At 39.7% G+C, this 27003-nt stretch overlaps 1 protein-coding gene across 3 annotated transcripts in view; it reads right to left on the minus strand.

Annotated features, from left to right (window-relative positions):
* The window catches only part of CWC27 (CWC27 spliceosome associated cyclophilin), a 122645-nt gene extending 95976 nt beyond the window's left edge, over positions 1–26669 (minus strand). For 2 of the 3 annotated variants that reach the window (XM_060761552.2, XM_067464583.1), the window contains exons 1-10: positions 26488–26669; positions 18816–18912; positions 17269–17381; positions 16693–16836; positions 13607–13705; positions 13271–13374; positions 12979–13048; positions 10580–10659; positions 6050–6083; positions 5138–5295 (exon numbers count right to left, since the gene is read on the minus strand). In XM_060761552.2, coding sequence (XP_060617535.2) covers positions 5138–5295; positions 6050–6083; positions 10580–10659; positions 12979–13048; positions 13271–13374; positions 13607–13705; positions 16693–16836; positions 17269–17381; positions 18816–18912; positions 26488–26529 — 941 coding nt within the window. In that variant the 5' untranslated portion in view covers positions 26530–26669. The remainder of the gene's footprint in view (positions 1–5137; positions 5296–6049; positions 6084–10579; positions 10660–12978; positions 13049–13270; positions 13375–13606; positions 13706–16692; positions 16837–17268; positions 17382–18815; positions 18913–26487) is intronic. The other variant, XM_060761551.2, reaches the window with a different exon arrangement.
* Between the last annotated feature and the right edge of the window lie 334 nt (positions 26670–27003).

The following is a 27003-nucleotide window of genomic DNA, read 5'->3' on the forward strand; positions in this document are numbered from 1 at the left end:
TACTCACACAACAACACACAATACTCACATCAACACAATCACCATAAACAGCTTGCATTCTCTGATGAATCTCCTTTGAGGTGACACCTTCTGCTGTCAAAAATTCAATGACTGCATGTTGCTTAAGTCGCATTGACCAACCATCTGTGCAGGGTTCCATACTTCGCACTTTAACAACACAACTGTTCAATGCTAAGGCTTCCCGCCAAAATGGAACTGCAGAGGAGTCTCTACTGAACAAGCCAGTACTTGCTGCATACCAGTACTGCCATCGGTTGAGAAGTTACGAAGGTGGAGGCATTACTTTTCATTCAACCCTCGTACATTTATTATTTGACTCTATTAATTAATTAGGACAATATGAATATTATTAGCATTTTCTCCATCATCTTGAGTGTTTTTGTTTTGTGTTCTTTCGTGTCCTATTTCTAGCATCAGAATAGTAGAGGGTTCATATCTCTTTTCTGAAATGCTTGGGAGTAAAAGTCCTTTGGATTTTGGAATATCTATATTTGCATATACATACATAATGAGATAACTTGGAGGTGTGACATAAGTTTAACCACAAAGTTCATTTATATAGCCTAAAGGTAATTTCGTATACAATATTTTTAATGATCTTGTGCATGAAACTAGGTTTGTGTACATTGAATTATCAGAAAGCAAGGATGTCACTATCTCACAGCCAGAGTTTTGGATTTTGAGTATTTTAGATTTCACTATCTAGTCCTGAATATTTAGATGGTCATACCCTCTCCATTCAGCCTGTACACAACCCACCACTGCGACATCAGATATCTTGTAAACCACCAATAAGAGACCTCCAAGTCAGCTCATTTATCTGTTAAATAACATCCAATGTTGGGATTGATAGCTTTAGATCTAGCTTTAGATCTAGAATCACTTCAGCCAGCATTTAATTTATATAAGAAAATCGTAGAAAATAATGTATTTATGTGAGCACGGAATGCATTCCATGTGAACTTTTTCCTTCCTCAAGGGGGAAAAATCACGTAAATAAGGTTGAGAATGGGATTTTCCAAAGAAAACCAAACCCACACTCGTTTTTACCAGCTGGAGGTAAAAGGGTCATGCGCCTCCTCCACAGATACTACGCCCAGTCCCAAGTGAGCACATGCATCAAGATATTTTAACATTGAAGTTACCTAAGGATTCATAAAAATCAATTACTATTCTTATTATTTAAACTGCTGACCAATTAGCCCATCTAGTCCTCAGCAAGGGAAGGCTCTCTATGACACCAACAAAATATCAAATACAGATCCTGTAATGGCCACATGTTTCAAGGTTTGGAAGAAATTGAAATAACAAACATTTTGAAAGCACAGCTAGTGACTTCACACAGATTAAAAGGGAAAAAGCACTGTCGTAGTTTATATAATCAGCCCACAAACATGAGTAAGGGAAAATACTCTCAAGCCCAGTCGAAACAAATTGAGTGACGCAAGATAATCCTTATTAACAAGATTAAATGTGCTAGTCTATTGTTTTTCTGTTTATATTAATGCTTTATCAAACGTAAAAGGAGAAAACTTTATTAATACCTTAATGATTACTGGAAATTAGAAGGAACACTTGAGCAATACAATGAAAGCAATGGGGTATTTTTTTTTAAAAAAAAAGCTTCTCCACCAAAAATATGTAGAGATTACTAATGGCAATTGGAGCTATTTGGACAGTACCTTTAACCAAACACATCTCTTTGTGTAGGAAATCAAGAAATAGCCTGCAAATTTTACTACCTATTGGCCAACTGAAAGTGGATCCATGCTCTAGTGCAGGTATGGGCAAACTTCAGCCCTGCGGGTGTTTGGTCTTCAACTCCCATCATTCCTAACAGCCAGTAATTCCAGTAGGCTGCTAGGAATGGTGGGAGTTGAAGTCCAAAACACCTGGAGGGCTGAAGTTTGCCCATGCCTGCTCTAGGGTAATGAGGTCCAGTCTCTCTTCTAAGGAACGTTCATGAAGATTTCTGTCTATTTGGCATATCCATCCTGGCAAGTTTTAGTCTTTGATAAGTTGACAACTGTTATCTAAGTAACGAGCAATGAAGCAAGCAGATTGGTGGGTGGTTAGATCCATGGCTGGCAAGCATGGCAACACCATTTTAAAAAACTTTAGGGCATGTATGTGGATATATCCATATCTGAACACATATAGGTAGAGTAATGTACCTTTGCACATCAGTGTTTAAACCCCTAAACATACGCTCTTTCAAATACAACTTACTTAAGATTATATTTTCCTGAAGGTAATTTTATACAGTATTTTAAAATAATTTTGTACATGAGACAAAGATTGTGTACAGTGAGCCATCAAAAAGCAAAGGTGTCACTATCTCAGCCACTCATGTGAATAATTTTGGAGGATTCTGTAATTTCTGTACAGTCTTTTAAGAATAAACAAGAGCAGTGCCATCACTGATTAAAACCTGGTCCCCAAATCAAAGCTTTAGTTTATTCATCTACCAATTAATAGTAAACAGTTTTATTTCACATAATAATGGCTTCAGAACACTGATACATCTACAGAGTGATTACAGTCTTGCAAATATTACACTGAATCTGTATTTTATCTATGCTTGCCAGCAAGATTAACTCCCCTGCTCCCATGTACTTTCCAGGTTTGAGTCTGCCATATCAACAAACAGCAAAAATGAGATAGAACCATAAATGTATGCCATATGAGCTCCACCTACAGGACAAAAGCTTGAATGGAAGCTTAAATGGATCATTTCTCTAAATAGGAGAGAATTCTAGCTAAAGTGATCATTCTCATGCTTTTATCTAAAGCTGATAACAACCCCAAAAGGTCCACTTGATGGAAACCGGAAAATGAGTTTCTCTACAATGTACAATTCCATTTTAGTTATGTTTTTGCTCTATGACTGTCATATGAAATGTTAATATATAAAACAACATTTCCAATCCACAGGCCATTTGACCAAATTGTCATAGGTGTTCTGGGCATGAGGGGTTTTTCAAATATGCTGAACTAGATGGCGGTTTTATATGACTGGAACTGCAAAGGAAGAATCCTTGAGTTAGTTGTTTAAAGGGGTAACTTTTGGCATGTTGTGCAATGCATTTCAATCCAAGCTCTTCACAGAGCTGTTCGATGCAGGACTTACACCACAGAATGCAACTATCGCTTCCAGATAGACCTCTAATTCCTTGAGGAAAGTATGATGAAACAATCCAAATATTTTCTATTTGAATGTCAGATACTATCTGGTTTATCATTCTGTATTCATTTACTTTTTTTTATAAGAAAAGTAAATCATTTGTTTTAGGGGCCTTGGGAAAGATCTCTACACTGGATGGGTAATTACAAAATGAATGACTCGTTTTAGTATTATCAGTTAAAGGCCTGTCCTTCCATTTAGGCCCCTGGGGACAGTTTTCTGGGAAGTTGCCATATCATAAGTAAGTGATCTTTTCCAAGTTGGTTTAATTTGTTCCATTCCGCTCTTTCTTTTCCAGCACAGAGCTCAAAGGGTCACTCTAAAGGGTTACAGAGATGATTCACTTCCACCCAACAACCCATGCTATCATCAGAGTTATGCTGTGAGAAAGATTAGACTTAGTGGTTTCAACTGGCCCAAACTTATCCATCAAGTTTCATGGCTGAGTGAGGACTGGAAATCTGGTCTCTCTTATCCAACACACAAATACCTACACCCCATTAACTCTCAAACCTCTAATGATGAGATATCAATTGGAATTATGGTGGGTTTTGTACCTAGAAAAAAATTACATGAAAAATACAGTCATGTAGGAGTTAAGACTCTAAACTGAAAAAGCCATTTACTCCTTCAAGAGGAAAACATGGAACCAGGGATCTTAACTTCCAAGAACTTCAAAGTAGAAAGCAGAATCCTCCCACCCAAACTTATATTTTATATATAATTACAAAACATAGAATTAGCAGCTATCTTTAAACTGATAATTCTTAGTGCAGGAAACGTTCTTCTATGAAAAGCAAAACCAAACAAGGATTATTATTGTTTTGTATTTGAAATTCAGTTTGGAGCAGTTTAACAGATTTGCTATGAGTGTTGGCCAAATTAAAAAGAAAACCCCCTATTATTCCAAATGAAATATGTTAACTTACAATGCCCTACTTACTGATCTAATTTTCTGATGAAATGAAAAGTTTGATAGATCTCAGATGTTCCACAAAACATTCCCAGAACCTCCCACTGAAGTCATACAGTATGTATTCTGTTCCATGACTCTTGACACCTCAGATCCATGAATCACTGCCTTCTTTGATCAACACAAGCCTGAATCAGCATCCTCTAAATTCTCTCCGGACAATGTGGCGTATCACCAGTTTTCAACACATTTGGAAATTCCCAATTATTACCATTTTAAACAAAATCTGCAAATAAACGGGCAGGTTTCACATATGGTAGATACTTCTATGGCTTACTAAAGTAATTCTGCATTGCTGGGTTCTTTGAGACACTGAACTCTGATGAAATGCTAAATGCTGAAGAATCAGGAAATAGGAGGCATACTAACAAATGAGATATTTAGATTAGATTAAATGTGAAGGCTTTAGTGTTGCCATGAGTGGACTCTTAAAAATAAAAACCACCAAACTAAAGTATGCTCAAGCAGTTTAGTAAAACGTGACCAAGCAGTAATGATTCCTCTGAGAGCAAATTTCATGGAAAAGTAGAATATTCAAATTTATATTTCTTCTACATATCTCACCTTGTATTATGTGCCACCCCAAAAAATCTTAAGAATGAAAAAAAACCTAGAACTTTAGAAATTTAAAGAGCAGGTAAAAATATTTGGGCAGATTATAGGAATATGACTATAACAAAATACATCACTGCAAATGATAAATCTTTTGATTTTTAGCACTCTAATAGGAGGCAACGGCAGACCATTCTGAATAAATCTTCCCATGAAAACCCAAGATAGGGATTCTATAGATCAGAGTCAACTTGGAGGCAGATAGCATTTTTAAAAAAAAGTGACTTTGAAGAAAAAACGTAAGGATATGTCAGATAAGCCTATAATTTTTGTTTAAATGCCCACGATGGAATAATGGAAAGGTTTCTTTACTATGTCCAGTAAGTTCAATGTAGTGCTCTACTCACCTGCGACTACTTTTCTTCTCTGTTTCATATTCTTTGGTCGTTTTTCTACCAGCTAGATTGGAATCTTTCTTTAGCTTCTGCATAATACGTTCTTTCATTTGACTTTTTTCATCACTATCAATAGCATCATCTTCATCAGAATATCCATCCTCTTCCTCCTAAAGAAACAGACTATGAGTTCATTCATTAATTTTTGTTCATATCTGCAAGCTTTGTTTCACCAAAGATGACTGCCAGTTGATAGATATGGATGGATGGCAAAGAGATAACAAAAATCATGAACGTTACATGAAGAAAATACATTTTGTTTTTTTAAAGACCTCCTCAAGAAGAAGCCAAATCTCCTGTTTTGAGAATTTAATGGTTTGAGTTAAAGCTGTTGCCTCTTCTCTCCGTATTTTGTTTTCAACTCGCATGTGTTTTTCAACCTGAACCATTCAAAGCCATTATTTGATGCTTCTTATCAGTATCACTTTAATTACATTCACCCTCAATTCTATGCTGATATTCAAGTTATACATACAGCAGGAATGAGGGGTCTTGCTATACTGCCACTCCCCATTTATGGGGTGTCCATTATTCCTGTAAATCCCTAAACAATATGGACCCTGATGCGCAAAGGTTGATGGTATTATTCATGAATGATAATCAAAGAAAGGGACAGTTTTATAGGCTAAATTCAACCACTGTATGAGTGGACATCTCTTTATCCAATGCAGCTTTCATCTCTTCTTCATCCTCCACTAAAACCTACTCTGATAGATCGCTCAGCCTTTCAAAGCTGATTGTTGTGCTCAAGGGGAAGCTGTAAAGATGAAGGGAAATTATCCCTCTCCTATTTCACGTTTCTCTTGGGAAAGAGGCCCATTCACAGCTCAGAACTGCAAAACTATCAAGTAAAATGCTACTCACCTCATCTGAAATATCATTTTCATTTGCTTTTTCACTGAAAGGCAAGAAAAAGTACATAAGTAGATTTCTAAGTATTTTAAATATCTAAATTATACAGAATGGAATGCTGATACTGTGATCAACGACCTGTCATTTTTGTTAAAAGACTGATTTTTGCTGCCTTGGTAGCTGTTCCATATGTTTGCATGGCTTCTGCTCCTTAGTACTGAAATCTACAAAGATTTAAATTTACTTATAATTAGTTTTGGGTTTTTGTTTGTTTTTAATTATTCTATTTTCATCTTCTGTCTCTGGAATGTAAAGTTTTAATTTTTTTAAAGTTTCTATTAATATCTCTTCCAAGAGCATTTTATCTACTCCATTTGAAGAGGCAAGCTGGCAGGACAGCTGTAGATTTAGTGTTGACCTTCATTTTTCAATAACAGGCAGTACCTGGAAGCCATGAGAGGTGCCATACTCCAGAAGGAATACTGAAGAATATCCACCATGAAACCAGCTACCTAAGTGCCAACTTTATAATATCCTGCCTAAGTTTAGAGCTTTCCATGGGCACATTTTCTAATCCTGCCTTGGCTCAGGGAATGGAAGCTCTGACAAACAGTGACGAGGCTACAAAAGCTTTAAATGCTAGAACTGAAGGCTTTTGAGGTTGCCTCATTCCATTTAAAAAATAGACATGAACCCCTTAATCTGTTTTTAAGAGCTCCATCTGCACCTCTAGGCTCAATAGAAAGAATTATTATTATAGATAGGTAAAGGTTTTCCCCTGACATTAAGTCCAGTTGTGTCTGACTCTGGGGGTTGGTGCTCATCTCCATTTCTAAGCTGAAGAGCCAGCATTGTCTGTAGACACCTCCAAGGTCATGTGGCCGGCATGACTGCATGGAGCGCTGTTACCTTCCCACTGGAGTGGCACCTGTTGATCTACTCACATTTGCATGTTTTCAAACTGCTAGGGTGACAGAAGCTGGGGCTGACAGCGGAAGCTCACACCACTTCTTGGATTCAAACCTGCAAACTTTTGATCAACAAGTTTAGCAGCTCAGCAGTTTAACCCATTGTGCTATCAAGGGCTCCTTATTATCACACATACTAATGGGTTACTTATCAATTCCATCCCAGAGAAAGGTCTACATATTCTGGGAATCTACTGTGCTATATTTACTATTCTCTGGGACTTCCTTTTTTCTTTCCATGGTGGCTATGGCAATTTCATGCAAGGAAGCAGTGGAGGCTTCCAATTTCACTCTGCAACACATTTAAAGACTATATGAAGATGGTTTCCTGCACTACGTCACTTCCACATGGCTCTGGAGGTGCAAGCAAAAACAGTGTTCGTGCATAATACTAGTAGCTACACTTCTATAATACGCTGGTAGATAGATCCAAACAGAGTAGTTCTCAACGTCTCCTTACTTTCAAGTCTGCTGTGTTTACAGTACATTTCCTTTTGCTGTAACTGCCTATACTGGCAGAGTCACGGCAGCAAAGGATACTATTAGGATTCCTCTCCCTCCCACCTTGAACTCTAGTTACCTTATTTAAAAGTAGAACAGAATACCCTAAAGACATCAGATCCTGCTTGCTCTTGGAAGCTAAGCAGCATCTGTTGTTTATACTTGGATGGGAGATGATCAATGAATACCAGGCTATATCTCAAAGGAAGAAACTGTCAAAATTACTTCTGAGTATTCTTTGCCTAAGAAGCCACTGTGAAATTCATAAGTTGACAAGAAAGCTGAAAGAATGTAAGACACAGAGAGATGTGACAGACACATGAAACTATCTCTTTTCCATCCTCGTTGGAAGAAGACGAGGAAATCAAGCATTCTCTGTTAGCACAGACTGCTCTACCTCCTTATTATCAACCATAATGGCCAAAAGGGGAGGCCTCCCTAAAATCATATTTGGAATTTTTTTCCCTGTTTGCTGTCCTTACTGAAACTGTGGAAGGATTATCTGAGAACCTTGTGTCTGTTACAGACAAGGGAGAATCAGAGAAAGAGCAAGGCTGCTTGCAGTCTGCGGACAGATGCCCTCTACTGGCTGCGCTGGCTTCCAGTTCCCTAAAATTCCCATTATTTTTAGTCTCAAAGGTTCTGCTACGTTCTCTTTCCCTTTGCCCAGCAGTCCAGATACTGTAAGTAATAAATGTAGAGAAAAGGCAGGTGTAAGTCTGGGCCTTTTTCAGTAAGTGTTCATTGCCACCCATATGTATAACCTTGTTTCCATCCATGTCCACAGGAATACCCACATTAAATCTAAAGAGGAAGACTGAACAAATTAGTCAAGTAAGTCAAAACCTTGAAAATGCTGGAGTTTTGAGAAGCTTCACTTAATTAGTTTGAAGGATGGCAAAAACTAATAAACTCATTTAGGTTCAATAATATTTGCATGGGCACTGGGCTCTTGGAGGTGAAGAGAGATTACCAAGTCAAGAGTACTTTTCTTGCAGCATAAAATGGACAATTAAAAGCAGGGGAGTACAAATAGAAACATATATAAAAGATTTCAGTTATAGGAATTCCACTCATAACCATCAAAACCGTATAGAGAACCAGAATGTTTCAAAAATGCTAATAACCATAACAGAGATACCTTTAGTCTGAGGGCCCATTTACACAGGCTCAAAGCCCACTAGAAGCTGGCCTTTTTAGTGATTTCTAGTACACTGGAGGCCAGACAGCTTGCCAAAACCCCTGCGGAAGGCAATTCCAAGAGTCAATCTCAACAGGCCCCATACCTGGGAAGGTGACTTCAAGTTTAACTGGTTTAGCTTGAGGTGTTGTTTGGACACCTTAGGCTAATCCAGAAAGAAACTTAGATTTTGGTCCTGTTTGGAAGGGCCCTGAGTTGTCGTCCTTTAGTCCAACACTTATAGCACCATCCTTTATAAATATCTACCACTTTAATATTCAGAAACAGTAGCTGCTACTGCTGAAAATACAACTGACACAGCACAGCCCATGAGCAATTCCATACAGAACAATGTAATCTGAATTTTGGAAGAAAGGGGAGAGACAAGGGAGCTAAGAGGAGGAATGTAGATAAGAGGGACCAGAGAGTAAATGGGATGGGAGGAAAGGAATGGGCTACAGAAGTGGTATCAAACTTGTGGTCTTCCAGGCATTTTGGGCTTCAGTTCCCAGAATTCCTGGCCACTGGACAAGCTGGCTAGGGCTTCTGGGAGTTGGACATCTGGAGGGCCACAACTGCGACACCTCTGCCTACAGGATAGACAAATTATGGTGGAGTAAGGAGCACAAAGAGATCCCTGTTGCCTTTCAATTAAAAAAGCCAAATTATTTTGAAATGGGCTAGAAGAAGAAGGTAACATTCTTGTACAAATACAGTAGGTTCCTGCTCTCTGTTTGGTTTCAGGACCTTCATCCTGTGAATACCAAACTCTGTGGATGCTTTAGTCCCATTATATAAAAAGGGGATTATATCAAAGGGTGAAATTTGTAGAAAAATTAACTAGTTATTTTAAATTACAAAAAATGTGATTCAAGCACTGAAAGAGTTAAATGGATGCAATGAGTCAGCAAAAGCTGCAGTTTTATACAAGCAGGTGTGCCTGTAGCTTAGTAGGCCTCTGTGTTAGTTTGCCTCAGTGGGAGAAAGGTCTTAGTCTGTGAGAAGGCCTCACAGTGTGAGGTAGGCCTTAGTTTGTTAGAGAAGGTCTCACAGTGTGAGGTAGGCCTTACTCGAGAGAAGCCTCTGTGTGATGTTGGCCTCACAGTGTGAGGTAAGCCTCAGTATGAGAAGGCCTCATGTTAAACTCCAATGTGAAGATTGAACCTTGTTCTTGTAAATAGTGCAACCATATAATTTGTCAATAAAGAAAAGCCTCCTATGGGAGAGATAACATTGGTTTGTGCATTTTTGTTCTTTTTATCACTTTGGACTACTGGTGCTGGGTCATGCTGCTGCTAATAAGTTACTCTGCTGTACATTTATGAGGTGGGTCTTTTATTAATAAGCCCACTCGCCCAACAAAATTAAGTTTTGATTTTGGGATTTTTACATATATATTTTCAAGCCATGGATGGTTGAATCCATGGATATGGAAGCTGGTTGTATATGCTTTTGTGTGTTTTGACAGAAGGGTGAAATTCCTTTATGTCTATTGTTTCTGCATTATGACAAATATAATTTCAAGGCAGCTGAGACACCATTTCGAACACACCCTGACACTTCTGGGGGCTATCTCACTCCATCTCAGCTTTAAATTTACAGGATAACCTTAAAATAAAAAAACAGAGAGTTAGGCAAGTGCATAGGAAAGTTATTGTTTTGCATTTTATTATGTTCTTAATGATTTTAATTGTGTTGAGAATGTTTGTCCCAAAGGCAGCTCATAAATGTTTTTAATAATTATATCTTTCAACAGAATCATCTTCATTAGCAGGATGAGGAAGGAAGAGAACAGTAACAGATAATTGCAGGTTTATGGCATAGCAAATACATAAACAGAGATGCAATGTATCTTATTTGGCACAGATGCTAATTAGCAAGTAGCATATTAACCTTTCAATTGCAGGGACTGAACTCAGGAGGGGGTCATCTTTCAGTAAATCATGACTGCTTTTGCTTCTTCCTTTCATACTCTAAAATTTGGGGAAAAAAAGAATCAGCAAGGAATGGCATATATGCAAAATATTCTCATTTGTACATCATACAATCTATGCTAGTGAAATTAGCCAAAATCTCTGGCAAATACAGAAAAACGTCTGTGCAGTCTTGTTTGTCTTGTTTAGTTCCACCGGCAAAGACCAAGACTTCAACATAAATCCAGCTCATCAGAAACTAACAGAAAGTAGGAGAAACAACCATATACAAAACAAATTGAACAAATCATATTGGTTTTTATAAATGTAATAATAAACTTTATTTGTACCCTGCCACCATCCCCCAGAGAGACTCAGGGTGGCTCACAAGGCACTTGAGGTGCAACCACACCAAATACAGAAAGTGTAAAAACAATAACAATATAAATCAACATAAACATCACAACTTCACAATGCCCCCTAGTTAAAATCAATAGAACACAGCAATAGCTGAAGGTAAAAACAACAGTAATTAGTCTGTCTTGTAAAGTGCATATATTCATTAAAGGAGTCTAAATGTGGTCAAAGGCTTGTCGAAAGAACCATGTCTTCAATTGTTTATGGAAGGCTTGGGAAGTACAGCTAGCCTGATCTCCCTTGAGAGGGCATTCCAAAGATGGGGGGCCACCTCCACGAAGGCCCTCTGTCTCGTCCGCACCAACCGTTCTTGAGATGGGGGTGGGACCGAGAATAGGGCCTCCCTGATAGTTTTTAGTGCCTGTCCTGGTTCATAGAAAGAGATGCATAGAAAGAGATGTAGGTTGGACTTGAACTGTATAGGGCAGTTGGTGGATCTGCTTTAGCAGGGGCATGGTATGCTCTCTATAACCAGCTCCTGTTAGACCCGTCGCAAACTCTGTTCCTGCGAGAGAAAACCTTGCTAGCATGTCCCTGACGTCACGAGACTCCGCCTCTCTCCCCGCCCCTTTCTCTGCCCCTTTCTCCATGCGAGCATGGTTTTTCCTTTGCTAGGGCAGCATTGCCCGCATTTTCTCTCAGTTGGCAGAATTCAACTGAGAGAAAATGCGGGCAATGCTGCCCTAGCAAAGGAAAAACCACGCTCGCAAAGAGAAAGGGGCGGAGAAAGGGGTGGGGAGAGAGGCGCAGGCTCATGACGTCAGGGACTTGCTAGCAAGGTTTTCTCCAGCAGGAACCTAGTTTGCGACGGGCCTAAGTAATCTGGCCACCGACCTTTGCACTAACTGCAGTTTCCGAGCTATCTTCAATACTCTTGGTAATACTGTTGAGCTAAGGAGCCACCGGTGGTAAAATGGGTTAAACCCTTGAGCCGGCAGGACTGAGACCAAAAGGTCGGAGGTTCAAATCTCTCAGCTCCAGCTCCCTTTGCAGGGATAAACTATCCACTCAATAGAGGCTATTATTGACATAATGTAGTATTATATTATACAAAAGAAAGTAGCACTAAATTATGATTAAGTGCTACAAGAGTGAAGTTCAAGTAATCCCCTCTCAGATCCTCTCAAGCAACTGCAAGAGTACTGAAGTTTTATATACATTTTCAATCATTCACAGTTTCTTATTATGTATGTTCTTTAAAATATGGTTAATTTAAACTATACTTTAGGGTATGTAAGGGTGGCCTTGAGCATGCAGCCTGAGCCACAATTATGCCATAGAGCCATAATTTGCTTTCCTCAGGATACAGCTGCTGGAACTATAATTCTCCTGGGTTTATGAGGATTGTGTCCAACAATATCAAGAGGGCCACAAGATTCCTGTTCCTGTTTAGACTCAGTGTCCCATATCTGGCATCACCTCAGCAAGCGAGAGTCCAAAACGAGCAGGTTAAAACCTGGAACCTCAATCTGTGCTTGATACCAGATGAGAAACTAGGCACACAGAAGACTGGGCAACTTGGAAGGCACTGAACGGGCTGTGCTCTGGCACCACGAGATGCAGAGCCAATCTTAAGAAATGGAGCTACAAAGTGGAGTCCATGACATGGGGGTGCGGAGAAGAGCAAACCACAGACCACCCACGACAATGCAGTCTGAGCCCTGCCACATGCACAATGGAGGATTGCCTCACAGCAACACCAGAGGCACTCCAAGTGGCCAGCTTCTGATCAAAGGAAATTTAGTATAATGCCAAGTTTTAACCTTTGTTTGTGGGTTTTTAAAATGCATTATAATTGTATTCTCAATTCGCTTCTGACATTCTGGCATCATGCATTAGAATACAATGTTTTTATTGCTGAGCAATATAGTTATAACAGACAGCAAGGTGAACAGAGCTGAGGAAAACAAAGTACGTTTTTTAAGAGGAAAGTTTCACAGGAGGTCAATCTGAAACTATTACCTGACTAACTTTGTTGACTTCCACTTCTTCTTCTTCAGCTTCCTCTCCAAAAGAAAGCAAGCTAAAATTTCTTCCAGAAGAAAAAAAGCAAAAATAAATGTTTTATTCTACTTAATTTCATAATAAACCCAATTCAAAAAAAGATAAAAGCTCACTCTATACCCTATATTTACTTTATATAATTAAGAAGTTATTTGAAGTTACTATCATTTAGCAGTAACACACAGATCACATCCTAATTACTTAATATAATTTTATAAGTGAATCTGTAGGAAGGAAAGATTTTAATTACTTTGTGCCCTTGGATTTGACCTTCTTTTCTTCTTCCATTGGTTTCTCATTCTTCAGCTTTTTACTGGTTCTTGGAACTATGTCGTCAAAAGGATTAAATAAAACCTGTAGGGAGATTATTTTACAAATCTTTAAGACTCTCCAATAAAATAATAATATTGTTCTAAAACCACCCAAGCAATACAGAACAACATTCAGTGAAGTTTCAGTAATTTTGAAAATATGCAACTGTCATATACAAGATTTGGCCTGGTAATTTCTTCAATAAAAGTACAATACAAGAAATTAATTCAATTTTTATATTATTTTCGTCTGTTTAGAAAAAAATTATATTTACCTCTGTACATTTTATTTTATATGGATTGCTTGGTCTTTCATTTGCATCTGTTTCAACCTCTGAAAGTCGTAACATGTTGTATACGGTATCTCCAGTAACCTGTAAAATAGGAAAAGATTTTTAAAAGGTATAGCAATTATGTCTTCTTCAAAGGATGTTCAGAATAGTTTTAGAAAAATGCATCATGTACTGGGAGCCCCCGATGGCGCAGTGGGTTAAACCACTGGGCTGCTAAGCTTGTTGACCGAAAGGTCGCAGTTTCGAAATTGGAGAGCGGTGTAAGCTTCCGCGGTCAGCCCCAGCTTCTGCCAATCTAGCAGTTTGAAAACATGCAAATATGAGTAGATCAATAGGTACCGCTTTGGCGGGAAGGTAACGGCGCTCTATGCAGTCATGCTGGCCACACGACCTTGGAGGCATCTACGGACAATGCCAGCTCTTCGGCTTAGAAATGGAGATGAGCACCACCCCTGAGTCGGACACGACTGGACTTAAACTCAGGGGACAAACTTTACCTTACCTTTTATCATGTATTATGTATTTCACACATACTGTGAAAAAAACAGTACTGATGTTAGCGTATGAAAACTTGTATTTTCACTTTACTAATTTTCCATAAACAAGGACTGTTCTTTTTTTCATGTCAGGAGCGACTTGAGGAACTGCAAGTCGCTTCAGATGTGAGAGAATTGGCCGTCTGCAAAGACGTTGCTCAGGGGACACTTGGATGTTTGATGTTTTACCTCCCTTGTGGGAGGCTTCTCTCATGTCCCCACATGGGGAGCTGGAGCTGACAGAGGGAGCTCAACCCGCTTTCCCAGGATTAAAACCCCATATCTGTTGTTCAGCAGTCCTGCTGTGAGATGCAAAGACAAACTTTTATAAAAGAAAAAGAAACTAAGGAATCTAGGCTAGACTTCAAATAGAAGAAAATAACCCAGTAGCTTCACAGCCATGTTTTCAATGATGCATAGTTTGTTGACAGGTAACTTGAAGACAAATATACACACACAACTGGAAATTTCTTTTGTTAGTTAATTCAAGGAAAGGTTCCCTAGCACATTTGTTCATTTGCACTAGTGCTATTTTTCTATCTTGTAGCATAGCTATGTAAAATACAGACATATTGATGTATCGGTAATTGTGTCTTTTATCACTGTGCTTCTTCTTACTACTAAAAGATACTGAGATGCTTATTGCTTTACTGTTTCCTAGGATGCACCTACACCATAGAATTAATGCAGTTTGACACCACTTTAACTGCCATGGCTCAATGCTATGGAATCATATTCTTCTACAAGGTCTTTAACTAAGTAATGTCAGAACCTTAGCAAACGACAAATAAAGCTCAATGCCCAAAGTAGAAAAGGGGCCATCACCTTATCATTTAAAACAGTGGTTCTCAACCTATGGGTCCCCAGGTGTTTTGGCCCACAACTCCCAGAAATCCCAGCCAGTTTACCAGCTGTTAGGATTCCTGGGAGTTGAAGGCCAAAACATCTGGGGACCTACTGGTTGAGAACCATTGATTTAAAACATAACAAAAACTTGCTTTGGTGGAGGGACCAGGGAGACAGTCAAACATTTTAGGAAGTCAAGGGGGTTTCAGAGGGGCCTGTAGCCCACACTTTCCCCCCAAAACTCAGATACGTTCATCCTTCATCTTTTCCTTAGTTTAGACAATAAAGTAGTAATCATCAGTTGTGACACTTCATGTTGTGGACTACAATTGTCATCAGCCCAAGTCATTGCAGTCAATGATAAGGCATCACAGCAGTTGCAATACAACACTTGGAAAACTACAGATGCTCACCTGTTTGCCTGTTCATTGTCTACTTCATGCTATTATTGATTTAGAAATCAATAAGAATGAATGTATTCTAACAGACTTCCTACAAACAAGTACCTTATAAGAAAAAAGTTAGATTAGGCTGTTTTGGTTATAGAGAGAAAGACTTGTTCCCTCACAGGCTTGAAAAAGAGAAGGAAAAATGATTAAGCAGTGTTGATATTTTGTTTTTGTCAGCTTGTGCTTACATTTTACTTTGTTTTATGGTTGATCTATCTGCCTCTCATTCTATTTTTTTTTTTTTGCTTTTACTTTCCTTAACAAACTTCTGAGTATGTACTGCTGTATGGATACTAAGTAGGAAACTAAAATAATCATTTTAAACTGTAAAGGGTTTAAGGCAGAGGCTGGCAAGAAGCCATAGAGAGAAGGGGGGGGGGGGGAATCAATAAAAGCTTTTTTACAGTCTGAAGTGGACAAATTGGAACACTGAGACACAAGCAAAATAGTGTGGGAGACGACATGTGTTAGGTTTGGTGGATGACAAAATAGATCTGAAGACTGAATCAAAGAGACATGAAGATAATTTTTTAAACATGGCATCATTAAGGTGCCATAACCTTTTTTTTCACTATTTGTCTTGAAAGAGACTAACAAAATATCCCTTTGGAAGCAATCAGGTCTTGAGCCCCATCTCTACTGTCATATAATGTAGTTTCATAATGCACTGAACTGCATTATATGGGTCTATACTACCATATGATGCACTTCAATGCAGTTAAACTGCAATGTGAAACTGAATTAAATGGCAGTATACATGGGACCTTGCAAAAAAATGGGATCACTCTTCTACCTCTCTCTGGTTGGGCAAGCAACTTTACTGATGTCACCAAAGGTCGCCAGGAATGTTCAGGACCAATCCCAATGCTCCAGCAGTGACAGCAAGGTGATAATCGCAGGACTGAACTGGATAGTTTGGATTCTGCTCCACTGCTGCTGTAGGGTTCCTCCTCCTCCTCCAGATTGGCCTTGGATTTCAGGGTACACATAGATGCGCCTTAGGTGGGTTCTTACTCCAGATTAAGTTTTTGTAATTATCAGTTTACTTGTTCTTTGTTTTATTATCTTTTGTACTTGATATCATTTATAATGAACAGAATGCAACCTTGTTTTTAGATTAAAGCCCAAAACACCTTTTCAAGGGGGTTTCAATGACTCACTAGACTTTCATCTGATATTTCTGAGTAAACAAACCAAGATCCAATAGGAAAAGGTGCAAGACTGAAGTTGGGCAAACCTTTCCAAAGATGGTGTGCTTGTTATTAAGTTCATCTGCACGACCCAAAGTAAAGAAGAACTGGCTGCCATTATCGTGAGGCCCAGCGTTTGCCATGGCAACCAGTCCTCGCCGATTAAAGCGCAGTCGTGAGTGGAATTCATCCTGTGAATTAAGAGGAAAAACAATTAAGGGACAAGTTTAATTGGTTGTTGTTATTCAACAGCTTGCCCATTCATAAGCACAGAATGACCTTCAGTATATAACATCAAAAACCATTATTTAGTAGTTAAAAGCAACACCTGCTTTCATTATATACTTCAAACTTGTGTTGACCTAAAATGTATGAATATCTTCTCTGGAAAAGTGACTCATATAATTTACTGAAGTAGAAAAGATCCAAGGACTTGCAATATGGATCAAGTGACAACTTACAAAAACAGTTTAATTACATCAGAAACAACTCACACCAGGAAGATCTTTGTTTTCAGCTATCCCAATTAACAAATAGTTAGAAGCACTTATTTACCAAAGCACAACAAAATGACAAATATATTTTACCAATGGAAAGTGAAATCCACATAAACAGAGGTTTACCTTGAAAGGAGCACCATAGATTGACTCTCCTCCTTCCCCAGTACCGGTTGGATCTCCACCTTGCACTATAAATTCGGGAACAACTCTATGAAATATTGTGTTGTCGTAATAATCTGAAAAGAAATGTTGTATTGTATTAGTTTACAATTGCAGCAAATGTCCCACTGGTAACTGAGCTCTGGATGTTAAGAGAAATGTCATCCTTTCAAAGAAAACTACTTTGAAAAGAAATGTTGTATTGTATTAGTTTACAATTGCAGCAAATGTCCCACTGGTAACTGAGCTCTGGATGTTAAGAGAAATGTCATCCTTTCAAAGAAAACTACTTTGAATGACTTATACATGAAAAAATGAAGAAAATTTGTTAACTTTCTAAACTTTCAGCCATTACAAAATTGAGAAACAGTTTAAAATTTTTATTTCAAATAAAATTACTGATGGGGGGGGGGGGGGGGACAAGTACTGGTTTCATATGTGGACAAACCCCATTTCCTCTCTATTCCCCGATTTTCTTTTGTAGCAGCTCCCAAATTTCACTTTGCTGGAGATCTCAGTGGATCTCTTAATATATCTTTGTTTATACATTGTAAAAATCAAAACACGTGTAATCCATATTTTATTAACTAAAGATCCTAAGCTTAAAAAAATATCTAGACTGTCCCAACACTGCCTACTGGAAATCACAAAACATAGGCCTTGTTAGCCTTTCAATTGAATGACTCTTGTCAAAATAGTCTCAACCTTCCTTGACAAAAAAATAAATCAAGTGGGGGACAAAAGTCAGATGTTTTCAATTCTTCTAAGACTGGACCAGGACTCACAGATCATGACCTTCTATCTTTTGCTTCTTTTTTCCTTGTTCAAACTCTGCTTCTCTCTTCAGTAAGATCCAAAGACTTGGAAGAGGCAGAGTCAATTGCATGGAGGTTTGAATATGAAATAGTGTGAAGGAGTGTGTCGTTGTGAGTTTTCTGGGCTGTATGGCCATGTTCCAGAAGCATTTTCTCCTGACGTATCACCTGCATCTAGGGCGGGCATCCTCAGAGGTTATGAGGTCTGCCATCTTAACTTCTATGAAATCCTGAAAAATTCCATCTCTGAAATTGTTAGAGGACTCAAGGAAAACATGAGAACACTGATGAATGGGATGGGATTTTGGAGAAAAGTCTCCCATGCAAGTCAAGCCCCTCTCCAATCGAGAGTGTTTTCACAAATGCAGAAGGATTACAAGAAAAAGTAATATGCTCCTGTGTGAAATAACAATAACTTCTGATTATTCTCCCTTCACAAACGGCAACACATTTATCAGAAGCTGCTATGAATTCTTAACAGCAGACAAAATAGGAACTGACCGTTTTTAACATTTTGGTTTTTTTTTTTTTTTTTAGTATTCCTAATTGTGGTTCTATACTTCCAAATGATAAGTCAGTGTAATCTATAATGCACTGTAAAGAAATACGTTAAGGACTATGTATTCTTGTTGAAATGCAGTGCCTTCACTGACATGCAAATATATACTCTCAAAATCACAGGAATCTCTATCTTACCTTCCATGCAAAGCTGAATAAAGTTTCGACATGCTTTGGGAGCCTCTTTTGACCATAGTTCAATGTCAATGTCTCCAGCAGTTGTTTTCAGTAAAACCTGGGAAAAAAGTAGAAGCCATTTTCAAAGACGTGTGTGCTCTAGTTCACCAAATCTTGGAAGTACAGCTTCAGACATTGACGCTTTCTTAGATGCCACCAGAAACTCCCCTTTCTTCTGAATATAGCTAAAACATAAGGACAAGCAGTCTTGCAACATATCCAGTTTTAACTCTTACTTTCATTACTATAATGCAGTTCTCCCTTCTTAAATTCATGCCTGTTTGGGAACTCCCACAACTCAGGTACCACATTATACTTTAATCTCAACTTGCTCTGCATTGTAACTGCAAGATGTTGACTATAGAATTGTGCAGTAGGTCCTAGAAATGCCTATAGAAGTGTTCTCGCTAGGAATTTGTGGGTCCTCTAGCACAATTCTATGGTCAACATCTGCAAATAATACAATCCACAAAAGTGTAGATGTGGAGGGCCAACTGACTAACAATTCTGAGAGTCAAAAAAGTAAAATTTAAGAATTCTGAATATCCCATGTGGGGGATTTTCTAGCAGCTAGCCTTGGTACACTATCTATGTACTTCAGCTTTGCGCTGTAACATCCCTGTAACTATTTTGATGCTGTTGGGTAAGTATGCCTTTGGCCATTCTGGATGGAAACATTTGGAGACTATATCTGGCAGACACCAGGCTGGGAAGGGCCGCTTATAAGCAAGGCCATATTATAAGCAAGGCCATATTAAATTTGATGGATCTGTTCATAAACATACTCACTACATTCACTTCCCAACTTCCTTCATGAATCAACACTGAAAGAAAAGGGCACATCAGATGCCCCGAGTTCCTTTTGGGAGAGGGGGCAGGATATAAATGAAGTTTATTTATTAATGATCATTATTATTATTTTCCATCACTACAGAAGTCCTTTTCATGTGTCAGCAGTCACTTTTTTCCATTGACAGGAGTGAGGTCTACAGAAGAAATGAAGGGACTGAACTTAAGTTGGTCTGTTCCTTGCTGGGACTGCTGTCAGAATTCCCAAAGTAGCACTTTGGTCGGGAACTGAAATAATCTCATGACTTCCAGCTAGAAGCAAATAGGGATTACTATTGGAGCAGCAGTGAGGAAAGAAAGCTATGAGTCCCTTGGGCATGCTTAGCCTAAAATAGACACCAGAAGCAGTTCCTGTTTTCTCAGAAAACTGAACCCTCTTCAACTCAAAACAATGGGAAAAGGATGTACTTGGCACAATTTGAATGACATCAGAAGTGGGCAAAGACAGCCCTGGGATACATGGAGACCCCAAGCCTATTTGTGAAGCCTCCAGGAGCAGCAATTCACCCTTTAAAAGAGTTATAGGATTCCAATTTTGTTAAAAAAAATTAAAGCCAGTTCTTCCACATAGAAAGTAAACTTTATTTTCTAGCATTTTTGGCTTTCTATACAGATGTCAGAGATTCTCACGGCAGAAAACCGACCTGTAGAATGGCTGCTCCTGAACCAAAGAAATGCCTCAATAAATATACATCTATAGTTTGTGAACACTGACACAAATTAGCAGATTCTCAGCTATATGTCACTTATCATGACTCTAAGACAAAATCATTAAGTTTTCTTGGCAAGATCTGTTCAGAGGGGATTTGCCTCTACGGCAAATGCTCTAAGATCTTCATAGTGGATAATTACTCTTCTTATAACTTCCAGATGCTAGATACCTTCTCAAATATAACGTAATAAAGTTCTCCTGTGTGAAATTAACAAAAGGAGCAACGAGAATATGATGGTTCTTCCCTGCCATATTATACAGTTTGATAGACATTATAGGTTTCTACACTGACCATGTAATGCCTTTCAAACTGTATTATATGGCTGTGTAGAACCAGTCTTAGATAACAGAAATAATGAGAACTTTCAACTAATCACAAAGGGATGTGTATATATGCACTTTCAAATCCCCTGTTGACTTATTGCAATCCTCTGAATTTCACAGGGTTTTCTCAGGCAAGTATTACGCAGAAGTACCTTCACTAGGTTCTTGTGGGTTTTTTGGGCTATAGGGCCATGTTCTAGAGGCACTTCTCCTGACGTTTCGCCTGCTCTATGGCAAGCATCCTCAGAGGTAGTGAGGATGCTTGCCATAGATGCAGGTGAAACGTCAGGAGAAATGCCTCTAGAACATGGCCCTATAGCCCGAAAAAACCCACAAGAACCTAGTGATTCCAGCCATGAAAGCCTTCGACAATACATAGAAGTACCTTCCTCTGAAATATACACTAGCATCTGGTATTCATCGGCAGTCTCCCATTCAAGTTCTAACCAGAGTTTGGCCTGCTTAACTTCTAAGATCAGAGGCGATCTGGTGCCTTTAGAGCATGAAACAGCTGCAAATGAGATCAGTTAAGGATGCAATCTTATGTAGATCTCCTTGTATTGTCTCATTGAACAAAGTGGCTTATATCTGAATATTTATATGATCACACTGTAATGTATCCAAGCTAACAACTCGCTAAGCAGAATTCTTTGTTTTTCAGTTGGCTAGGCATCACATCTACAGATGTGAGAGCTGGACCATAGGGAAGGCCGAGTGAAGGAGGATAGATGCTTTTGAACTGTGGTGCTGGAGGAAAGTTCTGAGAGTGCCTTGGACTGCGAGAAGATCCAACCAGTACATACTTCAGGAAATAAAGCCCAACTGCTCATTGGAGGGAAGGATATTAGAGACAAAAATGAAGTACTTTGGCCACATCATGAGAAAAAAGGAAAGCTTCGAGAAGACAATGATGCTGGGGAAAATGGAAGGAAAAAGGAAGAGGGCCCGACAAAGGGCAAGATGGATGGATGGCATCCTTGAAGTGACTGGATTGACCTTGAAGGAGCTGGGGGTGGTGACGGCTGACAGGGAGCTCTGGCGTGGGCTGGTCCATGTCACGAAGAGTTGGAAACGACTGAACAAATGAACAACAGGCATCACCTTAATTTTAAGATCAAATTTTCACTAAGGAGGGTTTGAATCCCTTCGTGGTTTCCAAATTTGTTAAGAGGTTTCAACTCCCCTCAATTGTGGGATTTATGAAGCCTGGAATGTTAAGTAGCCAGAAGGTTCAAAGAAGCACAGATGGGTGTGAAGGCAAAATCAAAGTCTTTTATTCTCAATGGCCAAAGAGGGTATCAGCAGAGCTAGCGCTTAAAGTACTGACACAACCCAACTGGGAACCCATGGGTTCTTTATAGCAGTATAGAACAATTGAAAATTGCCATGCTCGCTTCCCATTGGCCCTGGAGGTGCTGGCTAGGACTCCCAGCCTCACTGGAAGAGGTATGAGTCTGCTTCTGCCTCTGAGACAACCAGAGGCGAGGTGGGAAATTTAATAAATTGTCAGTGTCAGTTTGAAGTTTTCTGGCTGTTGCTAATTCTGCTTCCTTTGGGGTGTGTGAAGGAATGAATGTGGGTGGGTTTGAGGTAACAGAGTTCTAATAATGGTAATTTCCCCAGTAAGGACAGTAGTAGCACTCTAAAATTGTCCACATAAGTGGCTGAGAAAGTGACACTTTTGCTTTATGATAGTTCCATGTACAGAAACTTTGTTTCATGTATAAAATTATTTTCAGATTACCGTATGTGTATAAGGTTTATATGAAACACAAATTAATTCCATGTTTAGACTTGCATCCCATCTCCAAGATATCAATTTACACAAATATAGGTGTTTAAAAATCCCTAAAAAATTGAAATCCAAGAATTTCAGATAAGAAATACCTAACTTGTACCACCTTGTATCTGCCTCGTTTAACTTCAGTAGATGACACAAGTTTCTAGAATTATGAGAGAGAGAAAAATCTCACTATCCATTTTCTTCAAACCCACATAGAGGCTGGCATCTTGTTAGGGACACGTGCACACACTTGTTTCCTTCACATGTCAGGAAGGAATAGAAGGTATGTTCATCAAATTTGCAGATGACACCAAACTGGGAAGGAAAGCTAATACACAGAGGACAGGATCAGAATCCAAAATAACTTTAAGAAATTAGAGAACTGGGCCAAAACTAACAATGAATTTCAGTAAGGACAAATATACACAGACCTACACTTTGGCAATAAAAATAAAGGACGGGTGACACCTGAGTTGAAGCAGTCCATTTGAAAGGGATCTAGGTGTCTTGGGTACCTTTTACATTGCCATATAATCCAGGTTATCAAAATTGATAATCCACATTATCTACTTTGAACTGGATTATATGAGTCTACACTACTACATAATCCAGTTCAAACCAGATAATATGGCTTTTATATGGCAGTGTAGAAGGGGCCTTAGTAGGCCATAACTGAGTCAAAAGTGTGATGCAGCAGTTTAAAAAGCCTGGAGGGCCAAAGTTTGCCCATGCCTGGGCTAGCCTATATTTCAGAGGAAGGAACTGGCAATGCAATCTAGGTTGCGTCAACAGGAGTATAGTGTTGTGATCGAGGGAAGTCATAGCCTCACTATATTCTGCTTTAGTATGAACCTCGTCAGGAACACTGTGTCCAGTTCTGGGCACCACAATTCAAGAGAGATACTGACAAGCTACCACATGGCCAGAGGAGGGCGACTCAAATGACCAAAGGTTTGGAAGACAAGTCCTATGAAGAGTGGAAGTTAGGAATGTTTAGCTTGGAGCAAAGAAGGCAAAGAAGGGGACATAATAGCCATGCTTAATTATTTGACAGGATGCCACATTGAAGAGGGTGCAAGCTTGTTTTCTGTTTCTTGACAGAAAGAGCTGCTCAACAGTAGAACATGCCTTGGAGCATGATGGAGTTTCCTTCTCTGGAGATTTTTAAGCAGAAGCGGGATGGCCATCCGTTGGGGGTACTTTGATTGTGCTTCTCTTACATGCCACAATGGGGTTGGACAGGATGGTCCTTGGGTTCTATTCCTACTCTACAATTCTATGTAACCAGGCACATCTGCCCTCCTGCTTGTTGCTTCCCACAAAACATGCAATGGTCACATATGGGAGGCTTCAGGAACAGTCAGTTAATCTGGAGAGCATTTCATAAAAACTTGATGCACTCAGTTATGTCTTTGTGTTATCCCTAACAAAGGGGTTTAGTGCACCTGAACCAGGTAAGAACACTGAATAGGAGATCAGAAACATTTTTTTTAGCTGCAGTGAAAAATGTGTCTGGGTTCCAAGTCCATAAAACAGGCATGGGCAAACTTCGGCCTTCCAAGATCAAATGGGATCTGGTGCCGACTGTTAGGAATTATGGGAGTTGAAGTCCAAAACACCTGGAGGGCCCATATTGGCCCTTGCCTGCCATAAAACATACACAGACCCCGTTTAATAACGAAGAATAAACCATTTACACATTTCTGAATGTACATTACAAACCGTAACTTGATGCATCAGATACATCCCATTTCTTGTCACATCTGCACTTGACAGGCCACATAGGCACATCCAATGATGCCTTTTATTTAATTAAGTGCTCGGAGTAATTAAATCCAGCATTCACTACTCTGACTAAATAAAATGTACATCCAATTTGCTTATTCCCCACACTGTTGAAATGACATCCTTCTTCAAGCCTTCTCTAGTAATGTTTATCTATTATCCCGTTGCTTACTCTTTATATGTATGTTCTGGTATGCAGCTTCCTTTGCTCTATGGTTCTTAAGAAGTTATAAAAGGGGCTGTAGACCCCATGAGCTATAGCAGACTGCAGACAGACAGACTATTGCAGACTACAGGCCACATGATCATAGCAGATTACTACAGACTGCTGATAGCAAACTTCAGACCTCAGATCACACACCTGTTGTTTTGCTATAAGAAGTGTTCTGGCCAGATAGTACAGAGAATTATCTCAAACATATCTGAAACTGGACTGATAAGTTTTGCACCTGTGTATGCTGAACACATGAAGGTTGTGAGTAAACCAAATATGTTATTTTTATCCAAGTCTACTTAATCTTTGTCTCTTGAGTGTATGATATAAAACAAGTTGGGTTGCTGTGAGTTTTCCAGGCTGTATGGCCATGATCAAGAAGCATTCTCTACTGATGTTTCGCCCATCTCTATGGCAAGCATCCTCAGAGGTTTTGAGGTATATTGGAAACTAAGCAAGGGAGGTTTATATATCTGTGGAATGTCCAGGGTGGGAGAAAGAACTCTTGTCTGTTGCAGGCAAGTGTGAATGTTGCAGTTAATCACCTTGATTAGCATCGCAAATCTTCGCAGCTTCAAGGGCTGGCTGATTCCTGCCTAGGGGAATCCTTTGTTGGGAGGTGTTAGCTGATTGTTCTTTCTCCCACCCTGGACCTTTCACAAATATATAAACCTCCCTTGTTTGTTTCCAATATACCTCACAACCTCTGAGGATGCTTGTCGTAGATGCGGGTGAAACAACAGGAGAGAATGCTTCTGGAACATGGCCATACAGCCCGGATAACTCACAGCAACCCAGTATTTCCGTCCATGAAAGCCTTCGATAATACATAAAACAAGTTGTTTTATGGGGGGAGTATATTTTTGGGCACTGAAAAACACTTCTGAAGCACTGCTGTTGGAAAAAGTATGATAGCTGGGACCCTATGGTACGGTACTTGTGCAATGCGGGTCAGAATGAACGATGGGAAGACGTGCACAACGTGGGTCAGAATTAATGAAGGGGGGGGGGCACAACAAACAGCCAAGCATAGTGCTTAAGGCGAGTGAAGTAATGTTAGACTTATTTACTGTGAAATGATAAACAATGGTTTACGAAGAAGATAAACGGGACAGAAATGTTTCCTCTCCCCCTTTCTGGCAAACAATGTTCCCACAACTTCTTTGGAGGTTTTTAAACAGAGGCTGGATGGCCATCTGTCAGGGGTGCTTTGAATGCAATATTCCTGCTTCTTGGCAGAGGGTTGGACTGGATGGCCCATGAGGTCTCTTCCAACTCTATGATTCTATGACTCTGTCGCAGTTGCGTCTCTCACTCGCTGCGCTGTCATGCGCACGTGTTTCCCTCATTAAGTCATGCCCGCATTGCACAACCAGCGTAGGATCCCAGCTGTCATACTTTTGCCCTGCTGTTTATTTATGCACTGGCAAAATCTGTTTTCTAACAGATCAGCGATAACAGGTTATTCAGTCTAACAACTGAAACTGATTACCTTGCATAATTATATCTGGTTGTATACCACAAGAGAAGAGTCTACACTAAAGCGTTTTTGACTCTTCTCTGAAAGGTCATGCTTTTCTTAAAAAGTTACGATCTCCAAATGACGTTTTCCAAAATGTTATGAATGCCCTTTTCCAAAAACTCCACACAAACATAAGCTGGCATGGCAAGAAACAAAATGTAGATTAAAAATTAACATCAAAGACCAACAGCTTTGCTATTAGGCTGCATCTACACTGTCGAATTAATGCAGTTTGACACCACTTCAACTGCCATGGCCCAGTGCTATGGAATGGTGGGAGTTGTCGTTTGGCATCAGCACTCTTTGGCAGGGAAGGGCAAAGACCTTGTAAAACTACCAGGATTCCATAGCATTGAGCCATGGCAGTTCAAAGCGGGTTCAAACCGCGTTAATTCCGCAGCGTAGACGCACCCCAGCTCTTCCTCTCCCGAAATGGGCCCTCACCTTGCCGTTGGTGGGCGGCTCTTGGATGTAGATGTTGCTCATGGCGCTGCCTTCGGCCCAGTCCTTTGACAGGGAAGAAAACACGGAAGGAAAGCGCTTTCGCTTCGGTTTAAGCAAAGCTCCAGGGCAAACCTCCCGCCATCTTGGAAAGCGGGCGCGACCACTTCGGCAACGGGGGGGAGAGAAGAGAGAGAGCAACGCTGAAGGAAAGCCAAGTCTCCAAACCTTGTTATTGGAACCTGGCTCGGCGTCTCACAATATGTAACTTGTTAAGGCAGTGGATGGGAGGATATGGATCGAATCCGTATCAGTACTTATCTCATAACTCGGGAGGCCTCCCCCATTGGATATTGGAACAGTCCAAAGTGCGTTACCTAAAGTCTTCCGACTGAACACCGCCACCCGAAACTTTCTATCCGCCTCGGAGCAGTGAGCTGTAGATTGAGCCCGGCTGGTGTAATGATGACATAGGGAAGGAGTGGGCGGAAAGAATGGGTCGCGCGTGCGGTGTAATTG

This window comes from Anolis sagrei, chromosome 2, assembly GCF_037176765.1.
Source record: "Anolis sagrei isolate rAnoSag1 chromosome 2, rAnoSag1.mat, whole genome shotgun sequence".
Taxonomy (NCBI): domain Eukaryota; kingdom Metazoa; phylum Chordata; class Lepidosauria; order Squamata; family Dactyloidae; genus Anolis; species Anolis sagrei.